At 41.9% G+C, this 24,508-nt stretch overlaps 1 protein-coding gene across 2 annotated transcripts in view; it reads right to left on the bottom strand.

Moving 5' to 3' along the window:
* The window catches only part of LOC113920904 (contactin-associated protein-like 4), a 169,142-nt gene that overhangs the window by 140,352 nt on the left and 4,282 nt on the right, over window positions 1–24,508 (bottom strand). For both annotated transcript variants that reach the window (XM_027591300.2, XM_027591299.2), the window contains exon 2: window positions 529–639. In XM_027591300.2, the coding sequence (XP_027447101.2) occupies window positions 529–639 (111 nt within the window). The remainder of the gene's footprint in view (window positions 1–528; window positions 640–24,508) is intronic.

Below are 24,508 nucleotides of genomic sequence, written 5' to 3' on the forward strand. Positions count from 1 at the left end.
CAGACCTTGGACCTTCGAAACCATAACATAATACATTCGTGTGGTTTTAAGCCACTAAATCTTTATGGAATCTGTTATAGCAGCAATAAGAAACTAATACACCTTCCAATTTCTTTGTCCAACTTGGAGACTAGTAATTAAACATCAAGGTTAACAGACTCCTAGAAGTGAGTATTTGTGATAGAAAAAATATTCTCCTAGATAAATAGCTGGGTATATTTAAAGGTATGTACATATTCTCATGACTGGAATGTTGGCATGATTGTATACAATATTCCAGTTCACAGCTGTTTCCGGCGTGGCTCGCTCCGTGGCCCCAACATGCACAAGGAGAGAGACCAGCCTTGGCGTTCTTTACGTGCAAAATCTCACTTGGGAACATGCCTACACACCCAGTACTTGCTTGGAGTTTTACTTTCTGTGCCACAGATAATCCACTTAAAATACTTTATCAAAAGAAATGCAGGAATTGTTGAAAGTCCGTTAGCCGGCCACCATGGATCACTGAGAGGCAGTCAGCTGACTTACCGTCTCTGCGGTTCAGTCTCGCAAACTCGGGGCTGTGGCTGCGTGACAGCTCGGAGGAGCCGCTGAAGGAGGAGGCAGGCAGTGTGGACGCCAGCGGCTGGTCACAGCCATCTGTCAGGGAAAACACCCACTCAGGTTAGCATGCTTTGCAGCCTTGGATGGTCAGTGGCCTAAACATGGCAAACCCAAGAGCAAACACCAGTCTAAACGGGGAAGGTTAGCGGCTCCCATGGAGTGCACTCAGCGGGAAGACCCGGGGAGCACAGGACTTTAGAGGCTCACAGGTACCGGGAAAGTGCCAAACTAACCAGGCAGGCAAGCCCCTAGAAGCAGCCGGACCACAAGGGGCTGGGCCTATGAGCTGTACCCTGGTAGTAATCACATTTCTATGCACCAGAATGGTGAAGCTACTTTAAAAGTGTCATTTATAATGACGAAAATACATAGGAGAATCTTTCTCGAAAGATGTTCAAGGTTCCCTGGAGAAAATTGTTAAATTTTGTTGATGGATGTTACACAGGGCATACGTAGGAGGAAAGCTAGGCCATATCCACAAACAACGTAGTCGCCCTCTGGATGCATCAAGTTGGCCAGCTAGCAGGCTGACCGTGGCCCCATGGGTGCTGCCGGACCCAGAAGGCCGTGGGGCTGGGTGTCCACAGCCACGCTCCATCGCCACGTGGAAGTTGTGCCCAGGAGATGGGCTCATGCAGCCCGAAGACACCTGTGGGTTCCCCAGAGGAGTGCCCGAGTCCCCGTGCCTGCCACACTCCTTCTCTCCCAGCCTGTGGCTTCGCAGGGAGCTGACAGAGGAAAGGAAGTCCGGGGCCCTGGGGTGCAGATGGCTCCACAGGACATGCAGGCCCCTCCTGGACATGGGCAGCCATGGCACATGGCTCCTCTCTGCGCCATCCCTGTGGGATGGTGGGACAGGATGTCCTCCCCGTGGGCAGGACCTGGAGAAGCACATGGCCGTGTGCCCCCATCTGCCTGCAGAGACCAACGCTGAGTCTCCATGGGGCCCCATTCTCTGGACCATTAGACCGGTGTCTAAATGTTATGAACTGAGTCCTTGCAATAGAACCCTTCACAGACATTTTTGTACTGGTTCTGCTTCTTTTGTTGAGCCCTACCTGTTACCCAGAGGAGGATTCTGCATCTTGAAGGATGCCTATTTTCACTCTGTTGGTTCATAAATGTCACTAATCCCATCAGAAGGGTGGTGATGGGGGTTAAAGGGACGAAGTGAGGTTTGATTCTTGAATCTTCCAGAGTAATGAGAAAAATAAGCAGCTTTCAGAATGTGAAAAAGAGTCGGGAGTACACACCTTGTCCCCTTGGGTTTGGGGACTGTGAGTTATTCGATTCTGTGCCTTCTGCAGAGACCAGTCGATTGCCAACAGACACACACAGGTAGATGTTCTAACAACGTAAAGGTGGTTTGAGAGCCTGGACGCTCAGTCATCCCAGACTGGAAATGCCCCCCCCCCCACCACAGACCCGTCTGCCTGGGCATGTTTGAAGGACATTCTGCAAGTGTCCCTGGTGTGGAAAATGAGATGGAGCAAGTACCTGTGGTCCCTCCTCTCTTCCTACACCCAACGTCAGCTGTCACCTGTGAGAGGTGGAAGTCTGTTGCAAGAAATATCCTTACACAGCCCAGAAGCAGTGCTTTCGCTTTCTTGTAGACAAGCTTCCACTCAGAACCAGTCATGTTACATATGAATGTGTGCTATCCCGTGATTTTAGCAGAGCTGCAAGGTGATTGTTGAAATGGACTTAAAAATCATCCAACATTCAAGTTTTATACACACATAGCTTAATATGAAAGGAGAGAAGACATATTGAGACACCTCTTTAATAGGCAGATAGTCAACTTCTGCAAAGAATACAGTGTGAAGCTTTGCCCACAGCCATCGTCCCAGAGCTTCCCAGCCTGCGTGGTCCAGCCCTTGTGCTTCCAAAGCTGGTCCCTGCTCCCGACATTCCCCACCAAGGCCGGAGTCCCCAACGGCCCCCCTGCTCAGGGGCTGACCAGGGCTTGTGGGCCCTGCTGGGTGAGGCCGCAAGCACCCTGTCATGCTCAGCATCCCACTCACGGAGAATCCGGTGGAGGAGAGGGAGTGGAGCCCTTGAGTTCCTGGGCAGACGAGAGGCAGGGACGGTCTTCTGGGGTCAACATGCACCTTGTGGCCAGTCAGCAGAGCGGGCTCTTTCGCACCTTCTCAACGGACCAAAGTCGGTGTCCACAGCTGGTGAACTTAGCCGTGCAAGAGTATGTGAGTGTGTGTGTTACAGGGGCTCACACATGCACCCACATCTGGAGTCATACCCTGTTCCAACCACAGCTCCCTTCAGGGAGAAGGAGGCAGTGGGATCAGGCCAGATATCGAAAAGCTTTAGCAAATAACTCAAGTAAAGAACTATGGGCTATAAGGTCAATAAAATTAAAGACTCCAGTTTCTGAATCTGAATGAGATGGTGATTCTAATTAACCCTCGTGCGGTCCCTCATCCTTCACAATATATGAAGTCAGACCATATGCGGCAGACCATGAACTTACACAGCAGAGAAGGTCATTCAAGTCTCAGTCAACCTGGGAAAGAGACTACAAGCTCAGAATGTCTAGTTGATGTTCTTAAAATATTACTTGGGCTTTGTTGTAAAAAATAGAAAATTGTGGACCCTACAGGCAAGATGGCGGAGGAGTAGGAGACCTGGATTTCATCTGCTCTCAGGAATTCAGCTGGATAGGGATCAAACCATTCTGAACACCTACGAACTCAAAAGGAGATTGAAGAAAAGAATAGCAACAACTCTCTGAACAGAGAAGCGACCACTTACTGGAAGGTAGGACGTGCGGAGAAGTGAATCCGAGGCGATATTCGGGAGGATAGATGGCGGGGGAGGGGGCCTCCATCAGCCGCTTCTGGCAAGTGATAGAGCCGCGGAGCACAAAATCGGAACTTTTAGAAATCGGCTCCGCTGAGGGACGTCGCTCCAGTGGCTAAGCGGGGGGTGGAACCCTCGCAGGACAGTGTGGTCTCAGGACCCTCGGGGTCACAGAAAGACCGGGGGTGCCTGAGTGTGGCAGAGCTCCCAGGTATCAGAACGGGGAAGCCGCCTGCAGAGACGGAGCCGAGGCGTGGGCTCTCAGCTCGGGGTTGCCATAAACCATGATCCGCGGCCCGGTCGGGCCACTGCTCCTGCAGCAAGCACCCAAGAAGCGGCAGAGCCTGGGAGACTCCCCTTTATCCCCCAGGAGGAGCAGCGTGGGAGCGCACCGCAGGGATCTGCTGGGTTTGGAGACTCCACACGGGGTCGGGTGCCAGAGATAGAAATGATCGGTCACAGGCCAGGTGAGCACGGAGTGTGGCCGGAGACCAGGGAGACAGGAGTGACTGACTGCTTTTCTCTGGGGGCGCACTGGGAGCAGGGCCCTGAGTTCTCGGCTCCTCCGGGTGGAGATTGGGAGGCCACCATTTTCACTCTCATCCTCCAAAGCTGTACCAAGAGCTTGCAGGGAACAAAAGCTCCCGAGAGCAAACCCGAGCAGACTGCTTAGCCCAGACCGGCAAGGGCGGGGCAATTCCACCTCGGCAAAGACATTTGGGAACCACGGCAACAGGCCCCTCCCCCAGAAGGTCAGCACGAACAGCCAGCAAGCCAAGACCTAGTTTATCAATCGAGGAGAACGGGAGAACTCCACCGCTAGGGGAATATTGCACATAGAATTCATGGCTTTTTTCACATGATTCATTAGTCTTTCAAAGTTAATTTTTTTAAACTTTTTTTTTTAAAGATTTTATTTATTTAATTGACAGAGAGAGAGACACACACACAGCGAGAGCAGGAACACAAGCAGTGGGAGCAGGAGAGGGGGAAGCAGGCCTCCCACCGAGCAGGGAGCCCAATGTGGGGCTCGATCCCAGGACTCCGGGATCATGATCTGAGCCAAAGGCAGTCGGTTAACTGACAGAGCCACCCAGGCGCCCCTTAACTGTTTTTTTTTTTAATTTTTCTTTTTCCCTTTTTCAACCATCTTATCAATCCCTTTTTTTAAAAAAACATTTTTATTTTCATTTTTAGAGTCAATTTCTATCCTTTAATAGTAGTTACCCTTATTTTTGGCATATATATATATATATATATATATATATATATATATATATATATATAAGTTGTTCTCTCTTTAAAATTTTGAGATACAGTTTCTTCTAACAGATCAAAATATGCTCTAAATCACTAGTGTATGGCTTTGTTCTAGTCTGCTGCCTGATCACATTCTCTCCCTTTTTTTTCTTTTTTTTTTAATCTTCTTCTTTCTTTTTTCAAACAACTTCTTATCAATTCCTTTTATAAAATCTTTCATAATTTTCATCTTTACAGTCATATTCCATCCCTTCATTGTATCAACATTATTTTATACATATATATGTCTTTCTTTCTTTAAAATTTTAGGAGGCACTTTCTTCTAACAGACCAAAATATGCCCAATATCTAGTGTGTGGCACTGATCTATGCACTAGCCTGATCATATTTGATCATATTCTGTTTTTTTTCTGTTTTGTTCTGTTTTTGTTTGTTTTTATCTTTTTCTTTTTTTTTCTCTTTCTTCTTTCTTTCTTTCCCTTTCTTTTCCCATAGTTTCAGGCCTTTTCTGATTTGTTTAGAGTATATTTTCTGGGGATGTTGTTAACCTGTTAGCATTTTGTTCTCTCATTCATCTATTCTCCTCTGGACAAAATGACAAGATGAAGAAAATCACCTAGGCAAAAAGAACAAGATGTAGTACCATCTGCCAGGGACCTACTCAATACGGACATTAGTAGGATGTCAGACCTAGAGTTCTGGATGATGATTATAAAGATGCTAGCTGGGCTTGAAAAAAGCGTGGAAGTTATTAGAGAAACCCTTCCTGGAGAAATAAAAGAACTAAAATCCAACCAAGTCGAAATCAAAAAGGCTATTAATGAGGTGCAATAAAAAATGGGGGCACTAACTGCTAGCATAAATGAGGCAGAAGAGAAAATCAGTGATATAGAAGACCAAATGATGGAAAATAAAGAAGCTGAGAAAAAGAGAGATAAACAACTACTGGATCATGAGGGCAGAATTCAAGAGATAAGCGATACAATAAGATGAAACAAGATTAGAATAATTTGGATCCCAGAAGAAGAAGAAAGAGAGAGAGGGGCAGAAGGTATATTGGAGCAAATTATAGCAGAGAACTTCCCTAATGTGGTGAAGGAAAGAGGCATCAAAATCCACGAGGCACAGAGACCCCTCTCAAAATCAATAAAAATAGGTCAACACCCCAACATCTAATAGTAAAACTTACGAGTCTCAGAGACAAAGAGAAAATCCTGAAAGCAGCTCGGGAGAAGAGATATGTAACCTACAATGGTAGAAACATTAGATTGACAACAGACCTATCCACAGAGACCTGGCAGGCCAGAAAGGACTGGCATGATATCTTCAGAGCACTAAACGAGAAAAATATGCAGCCAAGAATACTATATCCAGCTAGGCTGTCATTGAAAACAGAAGGAGAGATAAAAAGCTTCCAGGACAAACAAAAACTAAAGGAATTTGCAAACACGAAACCAGCCCTCCAAGAAATATTGAAAGGGGTCCTCTAAGCAAAGAGAGAGCCTAAAAGCAGCATAGACCAGAAAGGAACACAGACACTATAGAGTAACAGTCACCTTACAGGCAATACAATGGCACTAAATTCATATCTTTCCGTAGTTACTCTGAATGTAAATGGGCTAAATGCCCCAATCAAAAGACACAGGCTGTCAGATTGGATTAAAAAACAAGACCCATCCATATGCTGTCTGCAAGAGACTCATTTTAGACCCAAAGACACCCCCAAATTGAAAGTGAGGGGGTGGAAAACATTTACCATGCTAATGGACACCCAAAGAAAGCTGGAGTGGCAATCCTATATCAGACAAATTAGATTTTAAAACAAAGACTGTAATAAGAGATGAGGAAGGACACTATATCCTACTTAAAGGGTCTATCCAACAAGAAGATCTAACAATTGTAAATATCTATGCCCCTAACATGGGAGCAGCCAATTATATAAGGCAATTAATAACAAAAGCAAAGAAACACATTGACAACAATACAATAATAGTGGGGGACTTTAACACCCCCTCACTGAAATGGACAGAACATCTAAGCAAAAGATCAACAAGGAAATAAAGACTTTAAATGACACACTGGACCAAATGGACTTCACAGACATATTCAGAACATTCCATCCCAAAACAACAGAATACACATTCTTCTCTAGTGCCCATGGAACAGTCTCCAGAAGAGATCACATCCTAGGTCACAAATCAGGTCTCAGCTGGTACCAAAAGATTGGGATCATTCCCTGCATATTTTCAGACCACAATGCTTTGAAACTAGAACTCAATTACAAGAGGAAAGTCGGAAAGAACTCAAATACATGGAAGCTAAAGAGCATCCTACTAAAGAATGAATGGGTCAACCAAGAAATTAAAGAAGAATTAAAAAAATTCATGGAAACCAATGAAAATGAAAGCACAACTGTTCAAAATCTTTGGGATACAGCAAAGGCAGTCCTAAGAAGGAAGTATATAGCAATACAAGCCTTTCTCAAGAAACAAGAAAGATCCCAAATACACAACCTCACCCTACACCTAAAGGAGCTGGAAAAAAACAGCAAATAAAGCCTAAACCCAGCAGGAGAAGAAAAATAATAAAGATCACAGCAGAAATCAATGAAATAGAAATCAAAAGAACAGTAGAAGAGATCAACGAAACTAGGAGCTGTTCTTTGAAAGAATTAACAAGATTGATAAACCCCTGGCCAGACTTATCAAAAAGAAAAGAGAAATGACCAAATCAACAGAATCATAAATGAAAGAGGAGAGATCCCAACCAACACCAAAGAAATACAACAATTATAAGAACATATTATGAGCAACTCTATGCCAGCAAATTAGATAACCTGGAAGAAATGGGTGCATTCCTAGAGATGTCTCAACTACCAAAATTGAACCAGGAAGAAATAGAAAACCTGAACAGACCTATAACCACTAAGGACATTGAAGCAGTCATCAAAAATCTCCCAAAAAAGAAAAGCCCAGGGCCAGATGGCTTCCCAGGGGAATTCTACCAAACATTTCAAGAAGAATTAATACCTATTCTCCTGAAACTGTTCCAAAAAATAGAAATGGAAGGAAAACTTCCAAACTCATTTATGAGGCCACCATTACCTTGGTTGCCAAACCAGACAAAGACCCCATCAAAGAGGAGAATTACAGACCAATATCCTTGATGAACATGGATGCAAAAATGCTCACCAAAATACTAGCCAATAGGATCCAACAGTACATTAAAAGGATTATTCACCATGACCAATTGGGATTTATCCCTGGGCTGCAAGGTTGGTTCAACATCCGCAAATCAATCAATGTATTACAATATATTATCAAAAGAAAGAACAAGAATCATATGATCCTCTCACTAGATGCAGAAAAAGCATTTGACAAAGTACAGCATCCTTTCTTGATTAAAACTCTTCAGAGTATAGGGATAGAGGATACATAGCTCAATAACATAAAAGCCATCTATGAAAAACCTACAGCGAATATCATTCTCAATGGGGAAAAGCTGAGAGCTTTCCCCCTAAGATCAGGAACGTGGCAGGGATGTCCACTATCACCACTGCTATTCAACATAGTATTAGAAGTCCTAGCCACAGCAATCAGACAACAAAAAGAAATCAAAGGCATCCAAATCAGCAAAGAGAAAGTCAAACTCTCACTCTTTACCAATGATATGATACTTTGTGTGGAAAACCCAAAAGACTCCACCCCAAAACTGCTAGAACTCATATAGGAATTCAGTAAAGTGGCAGGATATAAAATCAATGCACAGAAATCAGTGGCATTCCTATACACCAACAACAAGACAGAAGAGAGAGAAATCAAGGAGTCGATCCCATTTACAATTGCACCCAAAACCATAAGATACCTAGGAATAAATCTAACCAAAGAGGCAAAGGATCTGTACTCAGAAAACTATAAAATACTCATGAAAGAAATTGAGGAAGACACAAAGAAATGGAAAAACGTTCCATGCTCATGGATTGGAAGAACAAACATTGTGAAGGTGTCAATGCTACCCAGAGCAATCTACATATTCAATCCAATCCCCATCAAAATACCATCCACTTTTTTCAAAGAAATGGAACAAATAATCCTAAAATTTGTATGGAACCAGAAGAGACCCCGAATAGCTAGAGAAATGTTGAAAAAGAAAAGCAAAGCTGGCGGCATCACATTTCTGGACTTCCAGCTCTATTATAAGCTGTCATCATCAAGACAGTATGGTACTGGCACAAAACAGACACATAGATCAATGGAACAGAATCGAGAGCCCAGAAATGGATCCTCAACTCTATGGTCAACTCGTCTTTGACAAAGCAGGAAAGAATGTCCAATGGAAAAAAGACAGTCTCTTCAACAAATGGTGTTGGGAAAATTGGACAGCCACATGCAGAAGAATGAAACTGGACCATTTCCTTATACCACACACAAAAATAGACTCAGAATGGTTGAAAAACCTAAATGTGAGGCAGGAGTCCATCAAAATCCTAAAGGAGAACACAGGCAGCAACCTCTTCAACCTCAGCCTCAGCAACTTCTTCCTAGAAACATCACCAAAGGGAAGGGAAGCAAGGGCAAAAATGAACTATTGGGATTTCATCAAGTTAAAAAGCTTTTGCACAGCAAAAGAAATGGTCCACAAAACCAAAAGACAACTGACAGAGTGGGAGAAAATATTTGCAAATGACATATCAGATAAAGGGCTAGTGTCCAAAATCTATCAAGAACTTATCAAACTCAACACCCAAAGAACAAATAATCCAATCAAGAAATGGGCAGAAGACATGAACAGTCATTTTTCCAAAGAAGACATCCAAATGGCCAACAGACACATGAAAAAGTGCTCAACATCGCTCGGCATCAGGGAAATCCAAATCAAAACCTCAATGAGATACCACTTCACACCAGTCAGAATGGCTAAAATTAACAAGTCAGGAAACGACAGACGTTGGCAGGGATGTGGAGAAAGGGGAACCCTCCTACACCGTTGGTGGGAATGCAAGCTGGTGCAACCCCTCTGGAAAACAGTATGGAGGTTCCTCAAACAGTTGAAAAAAGAGCTACCCTATGATCCAGCAATTGCACTCCTGGGTATTTACCAGAAAGATACAAATGTAGGGATCCGAAGGGGTACGTGCACCCCAATGTTTATAGCAGCACTGTCCACAATAAACAAACTGTGGAAAGAGCCAAGATGTCCATCGACAGATGAATGGATAAAGAAGAAGTGGTATATATACACAATGGAATATTATGCAGCCATCAAAAGGAATGAGATCTTGCCATTTGCAATGACAGGGATGGAACTGGAGGGTGTTATGCTGAGTGAAATAAGTCAATCAGAGAAAGACATGTTTCTTATGACCTCACTGATATGAGGAATTCTTAATCTCAGGAAACAAACTGAGGGTTGCTGGTGTGGTGGGTGGTGGGAGGGATGGGGTGGCTGGGTGATAGACATTGGGGAGGGTATGTGCTATGGTGAGTGATGTGAATTGTGCAAGACTGTTGAATCACAGATCTGTACCTCTGAGACAAATAATGCAATATATGTTAAGAAAAAAAAAAGAAGATAGCAGGAGGGGAAGAATGAAGGGGAGTAAATCAGAGGAGGAGACGAACCATGAGAGACGATGGACTCTGAGAAACAAACTGAGGGTTCTAGAGGGGAGGGGGGTGGGGGGATGTGTTAGCCTGGTGATGGGTATTAAAGAGGGCACATTCTGCGTGGAGTACTGGGTGTTATGCACAAACAATGAATCATGGAACACTACATCAAGAACTAATGATGTAATGTATGGTGATTAACATAACAATTAAAAAATTTCAAAGGAAAAAATAGAAAATTGTATATTTTCAAAACTAGGTATACTTTTCTCTGAGTCCATATATATAAAATTTAACTTAAGAAAGAATACCACATAAAATTAAAAGGTGGATGTTTTCTGAGTTTCTCAATGAAATTAAAGCAAAAGCAGTGTTTCCACAGTCAAACGTTCATGTGGTGATGAAAGATCTGTGTGTAGCGTCTGCACGGCTGACCTGCTCACTCTCCGGTGTGTGTGCAACAGAAGTTAAGGCATGAAAACCACACATACAAATAAATCAAGGATGCATTTTTTAGACTGGTAAAAACATGAGCATTTTGCTGTAAGACAGACTTTCTTCCTTGCACCTCCTCAGGCATTTGTGCGTCAAAAGAACACCGCCACGCAGTTTGCGGGAATGAAATGTGGCAGATTTGCTTGACTCTGAAAGAGCCATAAACAAGTGAAACAGGTAAAAATCCCTGAGACACTAACTGAACATTAGACCCTACTACACCCAGACCCCCAATCCAAAGGGAACAGGATCAGGGGGATGTGACCCGGAGCGGCCACTCTGGAACCTGCCCGGGTGTGCCCTTGGAGCCAATTTCCTGCCCGTCTAAGAGCAGAAGGCACCTTGGGCCCACACAAGGACACGAGAGAGCCCATGATGATCTTACTCAGAGTACGCCAAAATGGAAAAAGCCCCGCATGCCCAGTCACCTTAGAGCAGATCAACAGCGGAAACCACACGGAAATTTTAAACATTCCTCCTTACCAATGGCATAGATGAATCTGGGCCATAATGTTGAGCAAACTCGGCCAGCACCACTGGTGGGCTCCGTGGCTGGCCATGGCAAGGGGCGCATGTTGTGTGGGGAACAGCTGGAAGCAAAGAGGGACCGTGTGTGGCTCCCACGGACTCTTGTGAAGGAGAAAGTTACTCCAAAGTGCTCTGGGCTCCTATTATTAATAACCAGATGTCAGCAGGCAGATGTGTGAAGACATCTTAAATGGGCATTTTGAGAAAAAAGATGAAGTGATTGAAAATGTGCACCAGAATGGAGAGCCACATGGTGCCATGTACATTTGCTTAATGAACAAAGAACAGGTTGCTCTTCTTACAGCAAATCAATGAGGAAGGTTGCTTATGTCTGGCTCATACCAGCCGTGATGGATGGTTGACCTGAGCCCAGTTACGTCTGGGAAACACGGCCTCAGCCCCAGGAGGGCCACTGCGGACCAGGCAAGGGTGGGGTCTCGGACCTGCAGGTGTGCTCATGACCCGCACTGGTCTCGGTGGCCCTGACCCGCCAGCTACCGTGAGCGTGGAGGGGGTGCCTTAGTCGCAGAGATGAAATACATGAAGTCCTGCAAATATATCTGGGTACTTCTGTGAATAATATTCAACTATATATTCAAGTTGGAAGTAACAGTATAGAACTACAGGAGTCGAGCACTAATGTCACTGGTCAATTAGCACGGCCTCCTGATGACCGGTACCAGGTTGTGTGCTGTAAGAAAACCTGTGACACAAATATACAGACACTTTTCCGGAAACAACCCCCTGCTTCCTCTGTTCTCTGGCAGCTACTCTGTGGGCTCATTTATGAAAAGGGGAAGTTGATTTATTTATAGCTTTGCTGAGAAAGCAGAGACGACCTGACCTTGTGGTTGTTCTTCACAGCTACACATGTCCAGGGGCACATTCTGGAGCTTGCTGCTTCTTTCAGCCTGTCACCTGGAGGAAGCAGGTGCCCACACCTGCACAGAACAGAGTGGGAAGGGTGTGTGTGGGGGTGTGCTGGCCCCCCTCCTCACGTGCTCCTCTCTGTATGCTAAGGAGGGGGCATCCGTGACATCTAGGACAGGGTCACAGGCCCCAGGACGTCCGAGGGCTATGCACACCTCAGCACTCAGAGAGAAGAATGTGTGGAGGCAGCATCCCTGTCTGCATGTCACACCCAGGACCATCCTTCTGAGCCTGGACGCAGGAGCCCTGGCTTAATTCCCACCCTGTTCAGTGCTGGGAGGATGTGTGTACAGCTGTGGGGCGTACGGCTTCCTCTTTGCAAATACCCTACTGCGCACACATCTAAGACACTCTGTCTCCCTGGCTTCCCTCCGGCATGACCCACAGCTCTGGGAAAGCAGCTCTTTTCCCAGGTGGGATTTACGCTCCTGCGACCTAGCAGGTGCAGCAGGGAGGGGCTGCCAGTAACAAGAGGGTCCCCCACACGTAATGTGTTTAGAGAGTCTCTCTCTTCTGCTTACAGGAAGGAAGGCAGCACACGTACACAGCTCCAGAAGACACATTTTGTGGAAGATATTCACAAATCAAGTGAAGTCATAACTTTCCAAATTTGCACAACTTCATGCAGTAAAAACGTTAGAAATAGAAACAGCTAGACCAGCGGTTTCTGAACAGAAAGGGGGTTTGAATCCTTCTCAAAGTGGGACCCGGTCTGGAGGCACCCCGGGCAGTTGGCCCAGACCCCCGAGGACCCAGGGTTCCATGCAGACCAGGCCACCACTGGTCAGCACGTGTGACTGCCTGAGGGGGTGGTTGTGGCCACGCCACACAACAGGTGTGAGGATGTCAGCCAGGGCTGGACCCGGACGGCGAGACAAAGGAGCAGCCGCCACAGGCTGCTAAGACTGGGAGGGAGGGAGATCCTCCGGTGGGGCAGGACCGCCTCAGCCTTGTCCGAGAAGATGTGTCAAACACCCACGCTGTCTGCATGCTCACCGTCACACCCGCCCACACCACAAGCACACGGACACGTGACACACCTGCTCACGGTCACACCTGCTTAACCACAAACACACGCACACGCTGTCTGCATGCTCACAGTCACACCTGCTTAACCACAAACACACGCACATGCTACGCACCTGCTCACGGTCACACCTGCTCAACCACAAACACACGCACATGCTACGCACCTGCTCACGGTCACACCTGCTCGCACCACAAACACACGCACATGCTACGCACCTGCTCACGGTCACACCTGCTCGCACCACAAACACACGCACATGCTACGCACCTGCTCACGGTCACACCTGCTCGCACCACAAACACACGCACATGCTACACACCTGCTCACGGTCACACCTGCTCGCACCACAAACACACACAACAGCTGTCTGCATGCTCACAGTCACACCTGCTTACACCACAAACACACGCACATGCTACACACCTGGTCACGGTCACACCTGCTCACACCACAAACACACACACCCGCTGTCTGCATGCTCACGGTCATACCTGCTCAACCACAAACACACACACACACCCATGCTACATACACGCTCAGTCACACCTGCTCCCACCACACACACCCGCACTACATACATGTTCACACCACAAATAAACACATCCATGCTACCTGTGTGTACACACCACTAATACATGCATCCATGCTCAACATGTGTTCACACATGTAAAAAAATATTTCTGTTAACCTGCAATGGATTTACTGTTGTTATTTTTAAATGAGTTAATAATTAATATTTTAAAACATTCCTAGTTTTAATGCCTACTTTGATGAATACTGATAAATATAACCCCAAAAGCAAACACTTTCAGGGTCCCTCAGTAATTTGGAAGAGTAAAGGAATACTGTGACCAAACACTTTGAGAACGCTGTATAATGCTATTTGGTTCTGTTTTTAGTGTCTTGTCACTAAAAGTTCTGTAAGTTTACATACTCAAACATGCAAATATTAGGCAAACACTGAAGTAGCCTCTACAACATAATCATTTCACTTAATTATTAAATTTATTCAAAAGTATGCACCATTCCCGTTACAAATTCAGAAAATTAAATCATTTAAAAGGGGTGTGTATTTGGAGAGCCCGGGGATATTAGATCACTTTGAATAAATGGTGTCACTTCTTGTTCAATGAACCCATGTACACTAAACAAGCCCCTTCTTAACATGTTTCATGTTGTTTTCATGAGCAAATAGATACAGGTGGGAATTTACCTGAAGAGGCTACTTGCTGCAGTTTTCTTTTGGACCTTCCCAGGTGGCAGTGAGAAGTTGAAATACTACTTTTACTCAGAAACCAACGGGATTCAGGGTGTGTAGATTCCTACAATACTTTCCTGTATAAATCTGAACTTATATCCATAGATTTTAGGAATTATTTGGGCTACCAAAATTAAATTCATTTACAGGAATATTCAGATCTTTCTCAGAAGATACAGCTATTGTATGCTTATGGAACTTACACTAAAAAATAATAAGAAAAACAAATTCACGATGCCTGATAAAATTTGTTTTATTCCATTTGAAGGACTATGCAAAATAGCTGACAATTTGAAACCTTCACAAAATATTAATGATAAGAATTATTGCTAATACCATGTAATGCTACTAATAACCTCCAGAAATCACTTTCGTTCGGCAGAAGACATGCTCATCATGCTCTAAAATAGTGGAGGACGATGAAGTCAGCTGCAGGGCTGTGAGCCATGAGATGCAGTGCTGGGAGTGGGCAAAGAGGAAGTGCATATTCTCACCATCTGACGTAGGTAGCTGCACACACACACGTTTTCTCTTAGCTATAATCATTTTTGAACCAAGAAATAATGTATTCAATTGATAAGATGGGCTCTTTTTGCTGAACATGAAGGCATCTTTGCTAAGACATTGCCAGGTACCTGGCTGATCAAGCTGTCTTGTTTTTTTTTGTTTTGTTTTTCTTTTTTTTTTCTGGCACTGCAACAATAATCTTACCAATCTTATCAGTGGTCCCTCCAGCTGTGTAGACATTCCTGGAACCAGCCGGTGTGTGTCCTGTGGCTCAGACCCCACCAGCAAATACACATTTTAGAAGGAAAGCATGCTCTGGGGAGAAAAGCCCCAAGTGCTGATATTCAGTGATCTCATCCAGAAACTCACAAAATATAAAAAAAAATTGCCATTGTTTTAACATCAATACTTCAAATAACCATGGATAAAAGCTATTCAATTTGTAATATAACCAGTAAAAACATAATACAGTGAATCTGGATTTTCTTTCCAAAGGGAAATAATCCATCTCTGATTTCAACTACAACATTAAAAACACCCCGAGTCATACATTCCCCTGGAACACTGTTCCGAGACAATGTACACACCTCAATTTAAAAACACTTAATTGTCAGAAAATGCTAGGCATCATCTGCCCTCTTTGTGAGCAGTGATCTTCTTGCTGGTGGCATTCTTGCCCCAGTGTTGGTGGCTACTGAAGGCTGGGGTGCTGTGGCAGGTTCCTAAAACAAGACAACAACCAAGTTTTCCACGTCGACTGACTTTCTTTCACGGACAATTTTTCTGCAGCAGGACATGCTGTTTGATGGCATTTCACCCACAGGAGACTCTCTTTCAAAACTGGAGTCCATCCTCTCAGACGTATGCTGCTTTATCAACTACATTTATGTGATGTTCTAAATCCTTGTTGTCACTTCAACAATCTTCACAACATCTTCACGAGGAATAGTTTCCATTGCAAGAAACCACTTTCTTTTCTCGCCCCCCTGAAGCAGCTCCTTGTCTGTTCAAGTTTGGAGTATACTCCGAGTGTACAATCACCAGATTGCAGTTCAGTCCCGTCTTCAGTCTCCACTTCTGGTTCCAGTTCCGCTGCTTCCACCATACCTACAGGTGCTTCTCCACCTTTCTGAAGGCTTAACCTTCCACTTGTAAAAAAATATGTATATGCAAAGTGCAATAAAGCAACGTGCAATTAAATGAGGTATGCCTGTATGTGCTGGTGATTTGCTCAACATCTGACACCCTTGGCCCCATTTTTCAAGCCACACTCTCTCTGCCTCTCAGGGTCCTGGTGCCATCTGGTATTTTTTAGCTGAGGGTGGCACACAATGCTGAGCTTTGCCCCAGCCCATGGCCCGTGACCCTGGAAAACAGAAGCCTCCACCCATTGTGTTCTGAGAACTACTGGCTACAAAGAGCAGTAAGACGAGACCCATGCCGCCCCCTTTTTAATCCAGGACACAGACCCTCCAAAGTCCTTCTTGGTGATTGATAGCTGAATGCTTGTCCCCACTGATCAATCACAACAACACATGTGTTAACCACACTTTGGTTCTGCTTCTCTCCTGCACCCAGATCCCTGCACCAGCTTGAGCCACAGGGACCCCTCCTGAGGGCAGGCATCCTCAGGAACATTCTCCAGTGATGCTGAACATTCTCCAGAGCCCTGCTCTTCCGTGTCTCCTGCCTGGGCCTGTAAGCCCTGCTCACTTCTCCTTTCTGCTGAAATTCCTTTGTGCCTCACCCTGGAGGAAACCCACACATAATAATCCTGTCTTAGTCCAGATTTATTTTTTTATTGGACATTACAAAAAGTTACCTTTAATTTTAAATATAGATCTAAACATAAGATTTCATTTTGCTATGTATTTTTCCTGCAAAGTTGCCTCTTATTTCGCAATTTTCCTTAGTTTTCCTTTTTCTTGTCTTTCCCAAGAGTGCCTGCAAGAGTTTTCTGTTGTTATTGTTCAGAGAGCACCTAAGGATGGTTATAATTCTACATTCTTGAATCTCAGCTTGCTTGTGTTGTGATCTCATATTTGTTGATAGTTTTGTTGTATAAATAATTCCCATTCCAAAGTCATTATTCCTCAAAATTTTAAAGCACACAAATATCTTTTTGGCCCATCTTCTGATAAGATGTCTGACTTTTCCTCTCCAGGTTATTTTTGCAGGTTATAATTGTTGCTTGTTTCTGCAGAAAATTTTGGAGCTTTCTCTTTAACTTAGAACTTAGATGGTCATTTTCAAAATTTTATTTTGTTTTCATTTATTTGTTTATTGTTTTTCATTTCTCAGCATGAGTTAAGAATCATCAACCTAAACCCTCATGTTCCTCAGTTTCTGGTAAACTTTCCCACGTGTTTCTCAGATCTGGGGACTGTCCTGAGGCATGTATTACAGCACATGGCAGGGGTCCTGGGGTGGTGGCTGGCAGATGTGGAGTGTAGGTTCCCCCACAGAGCAGCAGGATCTGACTCAAACCCCCCATGGAGCCATGCAGGCAGAGGGTCTCCCATACTGCCTACCCTGGAACAAGCCCAAGCTTTGCACCCACTCCCTACATGTACACAGCTGGTTAGAACAGCTGCAGGGACCCTGACAAATACAGGCTCCAGTGTTCACTTTTGTATTTGGATGCACAGTCACCCCTCACTACCAGCTTCTGTGGGTTTCTCTGACTTTCCCATCGACTCTACTATACATTTAAACTAATTATCAAATCTATTGTCCAGGCTTTCCAACACTCCACAGAAACCCAACACACTGCTCCATCTGCATACCAACAATGCTTGCATTTCAGCTCCTTGGACAAGTGTTTGGTGTCGAGTGTGCAGGGAAGTCTGTGTGTGCAGGGTGGCTGCATGCCCTGGTAAGCTCTGCTCCCTCCTGTCTCCTACTCCCAAATAAACAACACAGACCACATTTTCCTGGTTCCTTAGTAGCCCCTCCCACTTCCCCTCATCACACTCACAATACTAAAACACATCACAACCACCATCATTACCATTATCATCATAACAACCAACACCATCCTCACAATCATCATCACCATCACCACCATCATCTCATTATCAACACCATCATCATCATCATCACCATCCTCACAATCATCATCACTGTCAATATTATCATCACCATCATCATCACTATCATCACCATGATTACCATCATCACATTCATCATCTCCACCACCACCATCATCATCACCATCATAATCACCACCACCATCACCAGCAAATTATCATCACCATCATAATCATCATCATCATCACCATCACCACCATCACCACCATCATCACCATTTTCATCATAACCATCACCATGACAACCATCATCACCATTATCATCACCAGCAAATTATCATCACCATCATCATCATCACTATCATCACCATCACCACCATCATCTTATTATCAACATCATCACCATCATCATCACCATCACCATCATCATCTACTGGTTACTTCCTTTCTTGAAAATAAATCAATTTAAGTGGATTAGTATTTTTGAAAACTTCAGGTAACATCTGACTAAGGTCCTACAGGTGATACATAGTATTTGGAACAAACCACTATAGTATTAGCTCAAAGAATAATTAAACTGCCTCTTCAGCAATTCTGGAAGTATCTGTTTTGTAATTCTAAGTTTCACATTGGATTACATGGAGAAGACAACATGAAGATCTCCACTCACATGAGCAGCTTTCAAGTGATCTGTTCAAGGTCCAGCCACTGTGATGATAACCAAGCCTAAGGTTCACACAGATTCCAGATATTATTTGTCAATCTCTTTGACAGTTCTCAAAAAAAAGAAAATGCACACTATAAAAGCTTTCTCAATGGATAAAATCAGAGGATAAGTCAAGTAAGGAAACTGATGGTTAAAGATTTCCCAAAACTACTTAATAGATGTAATTTTTGAAGGCAGACATATCTAAATGATTATCATGTTTTGATCTAGTAAAACTTCCCTTTAAAACCACATTTGTAAATCCTATAATTTCCAGAAATAAAACCTCTGGGAGTTGGAAGACATAACATCTTATTCTAATGGTGATCAAGTAATTGTATATGTTCACACACTCATACATACATATGTGTGGGTACTTTGTTCCTTTATTTTGGGATTTAGAATTGTGGAGATAGTTTTCAACGTGTTCTATTAAATAGGTGTGGAATTTAAGCATTCCACAATCACTATTGTAAAACTACTGAAAATGACAAGTGTCTCCTGCTTCCATCACTCTCAGGTCATTCTGCCAAAAGTGCTCACCAATGGGAGGATGGAGGGGGCCACCTCCTGCCATGTCCCTTCCCGGTTTCACTGCTTACAGTTTGGCTTTCTCACAGGCAATGAGAGGAAACTATTATTAAAAAACTGCAACCAACTGAACATGCTGTGGCTCAGAAACTGGATTTACTGCAGGCTTCCAAGGGCTATAGAGATATGTTGTAAAACCTGCATACAAATCTCTTACTATTTCTAAATACTGGAATTTCATTTACCAGATAAATAGAAACTGAACACAGACATTTAAGCAAGAAATGACATGCTGTATATATGAAGCTAGGAAAAAATGTATCCTTACTTGTGCAATATCATATCATATTAGACCTGGTATGTGCACATGCATGTGCCTGTGTACATGTGTGTGACTATATCCACACACTATACATACATATTGCAGTTATTTTAAATGTTATTCAACCAAAATGACCTAGAGGCTATCAAACTTCATTTTTCTCCCCAAAGAACATCTTCCTCTGGGAAGCATTCAGTCAAACGACAACATCCTTAGGTGGCTCTGAAGTGCTGACAGACATCACAGCCATTAAGCAATCCATCAAAGAAGTGGGAGAACAGGTCAAAAGTCAGCCATGTTTTTGTTCTTCTGAAATGCACCCAGACTCAAAGAAAAATTACTTATCTCTTATTTCCTGAGTTGAGGAAACATCTTTGCAATCATTTCACATTCAACATGCATTTTTGATCTGAGGGAAAACGAGTCAATTCAAACTCATTTGATTACTTGACTTCGTACAATATGAACAAATAGTCTCTAGCCCTCTGAATTTGTTCTGCTTCAACTGAGCAACAAAATCTAAATTTAGCATTTCCTAATAAATACAATTCAAAGACTATGCATACTACTATTCATGTCTTTTTATTAGTTAGAAAATCAGTATCTTAAAGAGTAATTCTAAAACTTTATAACAGAAATACTTGCTTAACCAGTGGTCTCTATATTTTCCCGAGCTCTAGTTAATTCTTTAAATATCTATTCTATGAGCATGAACTTTATGATATATTCACTAATAATATTTTCAAAAAGAAACAAAAATAGAGTCTGATCCACCAAGCATAGAAAGCTAATAAGAAAAAAGTCAATTATAATATGAAGATATTTATAATAAAGTCATTAATTGGATAAATTAAAACCATTGAAAATATTAATCTACCAGTTCCAATATGAACGAGGTGTGGAGATTGTCTCTGGAAGTTGGAGAATTTATAGTTACTTTTTGAGCATTTTCAGAAACTGGGGGCTCAGTGCCCATTCTTCTTCTACTAGGGGAAGATGCACAGGACTTCATGGGATCTTGAAATTGCTCTGTCAGGTCCATGTTCACAAGTGTCTACACTTCCAAAAGAGCAGCAGAAAATAAATTCCAGGGTAATAGTGGCTGTCTGAACCCAATCTCTTTGCACAAACACACACACACACAAATGATAAGATGACCAAGAATTACGGGCATAACCACATTTGGCTCATGCCTGTAGCATCACCAAGAGATAGAGTGCACCAGGTGTTTCAAGTTAAACTAACAGAGAAGTGAACTGGAAGAGATTCCAATGGTATTCTTACTGTGTGTGGGTGCAGAGTAAAGAGTGGGGACCTAAGATTCTCCAGAGAAAGTGGAGAAGAAAATGGAGAACAGAGTCAACAACACAGAGAAAACCACCACCTGCAAAAGAAGTGCAGTGCAAAGTATTAAAATCTTGCACAAAAGGGAGAGACTTGGACATTTAGAGCACCAGGGAACCAGCTTGGGGTGAGCAGGGCTGAGGACCGGGGATGACAATTCAGGGGAGAAGGAGATGAATGGAGGAGGAAGCTGCTCCTTGGAGCCAGAATTGTGAGAAAACAGGAGGAAGAAAGAGGAGAAATCAGGTACAGTATTTTGAAGAAGATGGGACAAGGCACACCATGGCAACCCTTTCTCCTCTCATCCCCACCAACAGTGTCATCCATTACAAATTCAAACTTAATCTTACTGCCTGAGGAGGGTATTTATGGACTAAGATCCTGTCCACAAGGTGCCCAGGCATAAGATCAATCAGAACAAATCCATGTCAACAACTGAGAAGAAAATGTAAAATGAGGATGAAAACATTTCAGCTAATGAACACCTCCACCCACCAGAATAAAAACCAACCACAGAGCCCAGGAAAGTTATGATGCAATATCCCAAACTACAGATCCTAAATCCTCAAACAGAAATCTGTACATAGAAAAAAAGTTTAATTCAGAAATTTTAAAAGAATAAAAAGGGACAATATAAGAGAAATCCAATGAATACTGATTGCATGCAAAAAATATATATATATATAGAAAGAAATATACAAAACTGTTTTGTCAATGAAGACACATTTACAAGATGCTTAAAAAAGAATATTATTCAAATAAAATTTTATAAAGGACATTGAAGAACTACAGAAATACAATCAAGTCAATGAAAATAAGATATTAAAAAGTGAAATTATTCAGAGAAAAAGTTGCCTAAATCGAAGGTAGAAAAAGAAAATCCTCTATCATCTATCTATCTATCTATCTATCTATCTATCTATCTATCTATCTATCATCTATCTTTCTTTCTATCATCTTTCTTTCTTTCTTTCTTTCTTTCTTTTTCTTTCTTTCTTTCTTTCTTTCTTTCTTTCTTTCTTTCTTTCTTTCTTTCTTTCTTTCTTTCTTTCTTTCTTTCTTTCTTTCTTTCTAATTCCTGAAAAAGAAAAATGTAAAAGCAATGGAAAAGAAATAATATTTTAACATGTTAATCCATTTTAAATTTCTGGAAATAAGAAAAAAAAAACCTAAATCTTCATTTTGAAAGGAACTTCCATGTAAGGACCCAGATTGGATTCAAGGCATGTTTTCCTTAAATCATTAGAATTAAAAGCAACATAAAAAGGCAGGGCCTTTAGATAAAATTGACCACATTACTTACAAAGCTAAGAAAATTAGATGGATGTCAACTTCTCATGAGCTGTGGAACAGCATGTTCAAGAAAGCACATGGAAAGGAAATTCAAGCTGAGGATTTTATATCCAGCCCAGTTATCCTCCAAGTGTAAGGTTGTAGAAAAATCTGTTCAGTGCTCATGCCCCTGTGATACAGGGCACAAAGCCATTCCTCTCGAATCTACTGTGAAAGCAGCTCTCTGGGCAAGATCTTGGAGACCCTCAGGGGTCCATATTGCCAAAGCATTTATATAAACATATCAAGATATCATTTGTCTATTTACTCTAATTTTCCCAGAGTGTACCACAGAGTTTTCGAGAGGATTCATGAAACATCCAAAAATATTTAAAAGAGCTATCAAAATACTCCTCCTCTTCCCACTGACATATTTGCTGGAGGCTAGCTTTTCTTCATAAACATCCACTGGAACAACAACAAAAAAATCACAAGCTAAATGAAAGAGATGAGAGAATCTAGCTGTCTTCCATTAAGCCCTATATTAACATTTGCAACAGTATAAAACTAAGCTACTTTACTATTTTTATGCTTAAAAATGTGTTTATTGTTTATAAAATATTTACTGTTAACATGTAATTTGTTTCTTATTGTTATTTTTAAATGTATTAATTATTAATAGTACTAACCTACCATAAATAAAAGCTCATTGGGATCCTCATGAGTGTAAAGGCATCCTGAGTCAAAAGTATGAAAGCAACTCTACTGGAGAATGGGCTTATCCAATCTACAAATGACTGGAAACACTTTAGGACAAAAACTAAGTAGAAAACATTTAATGTATTTAGTTCTAGATCAGAAATTGAAGCCAACATGGAAATATGGATGTAAGGATAGCATATAAATACTGTATGTTCTGAGAAAAAAGGAAGACTCTAAGAAAAATATGGGACTAGAAGAGAGAGGAAAGTAGGAAAAGATCATTGATTATTGTATTGATAATAGATACTACTGAAAACTTATCTACCAGATTGTGAAAATTTGTAGGAGTATCATAAAAGATGTCACTATAAAGGAAACTAGTAGAACAAAAACAGACCTTCCTAAGTACCTATAGAAATAATAATAATAATAAAAAGAGCAAACAAAGAAAATCTCAGGAAGTAAAAACGTATTAAATATACATAAAAACATAGTAATTATAGGACACAGCAATGGCACAAAACATATCAGCCATACCAATATGTATGGGCTTAACACAATTATTAAAAAGAAAAAAGAATAAGATTTTGAAATTGGTTACTAAAGCAAATCTCAATCCAATCTGAGTACTATAAACAATCTAAAACAACATAATTCAGAAGGGCTAGGAGTGGATGGTTGCCGATGTGTGCTGACAGGAACATGACGAGTGACCAAGTGGCCCTGATAATGGACAGGATAGAAATTAAAGCTAAAGCATTCCACAAAACAAAGATCATTCTATAATCACACCATAATTCACAATGATGATGCAATAGCTATAAATGGCTAGGACCAAGTAATACAACCAACCACATAAAATGGAAATAATGGGTAGCGTAAGGGGAAACAAGGAACGTGAATAATAGATTTTAAAACATCACTCTGAGAACAAGATAAAAAATAAGTAAAATATAAAAGATTATATAGTATCATCTTCAAATAAATAAAAAACTATATTCAGATAAAAAAGATTACTCTCTTGACTACATAAACAACATCCACAAAAACTGGTCAGATAATTAGTCACAAAAAGCATCAGTAAGTATCATAAAACAGGGATATTATAGATATCATTCTCTGATCATGATGCAACAAAGCAATCCTTCCAGTTGGAGAAAATAAAACCTTCCATTAAACAATTTTTATATAAATGAGGAAATACAAGCATGATATGAGAATTTCTGAAAAATCATAATAATGGAAACACTATATTTCAGATAGATTCTGTGCAGAACAGCAAAAATAGGTCAGAGGAAATTTCATAGCCTTAAACATCTGTCTATATATAAAATAATGAAAATGAATAAAATCCTCTAGTCAAGCATTTAGCCAAGGAACCATCATTCAAGCCAAACAAAACATAAGGAGATAAATAACAGAGATAAAAGCTGTTAGACAACAGGAAAGCAGTGAATTGAATCAATAAATTAAGGCCCCAGGTCCTTGAAAAAATAAACATAATAAACCACCAAACAAATAATGGAGAAAAGGTGAAAAGTAGTACAAAATACAAAATTAGAAATGAC

Source organism: Zalophus californianus, chromosome 3, assembly GCF_009762305.2.
Source record: "Zalophus californianus isolate mZalCal1 chromosome 3, mZalCal1.pri.v2, whole genome shotgun sequence".
NCBI classification, from domain to species: Eukaryota; Metazoa; Chordata; class Mammalia; order Carnivora; family Otariidae; genus Zalophus; species Zalophus californianus.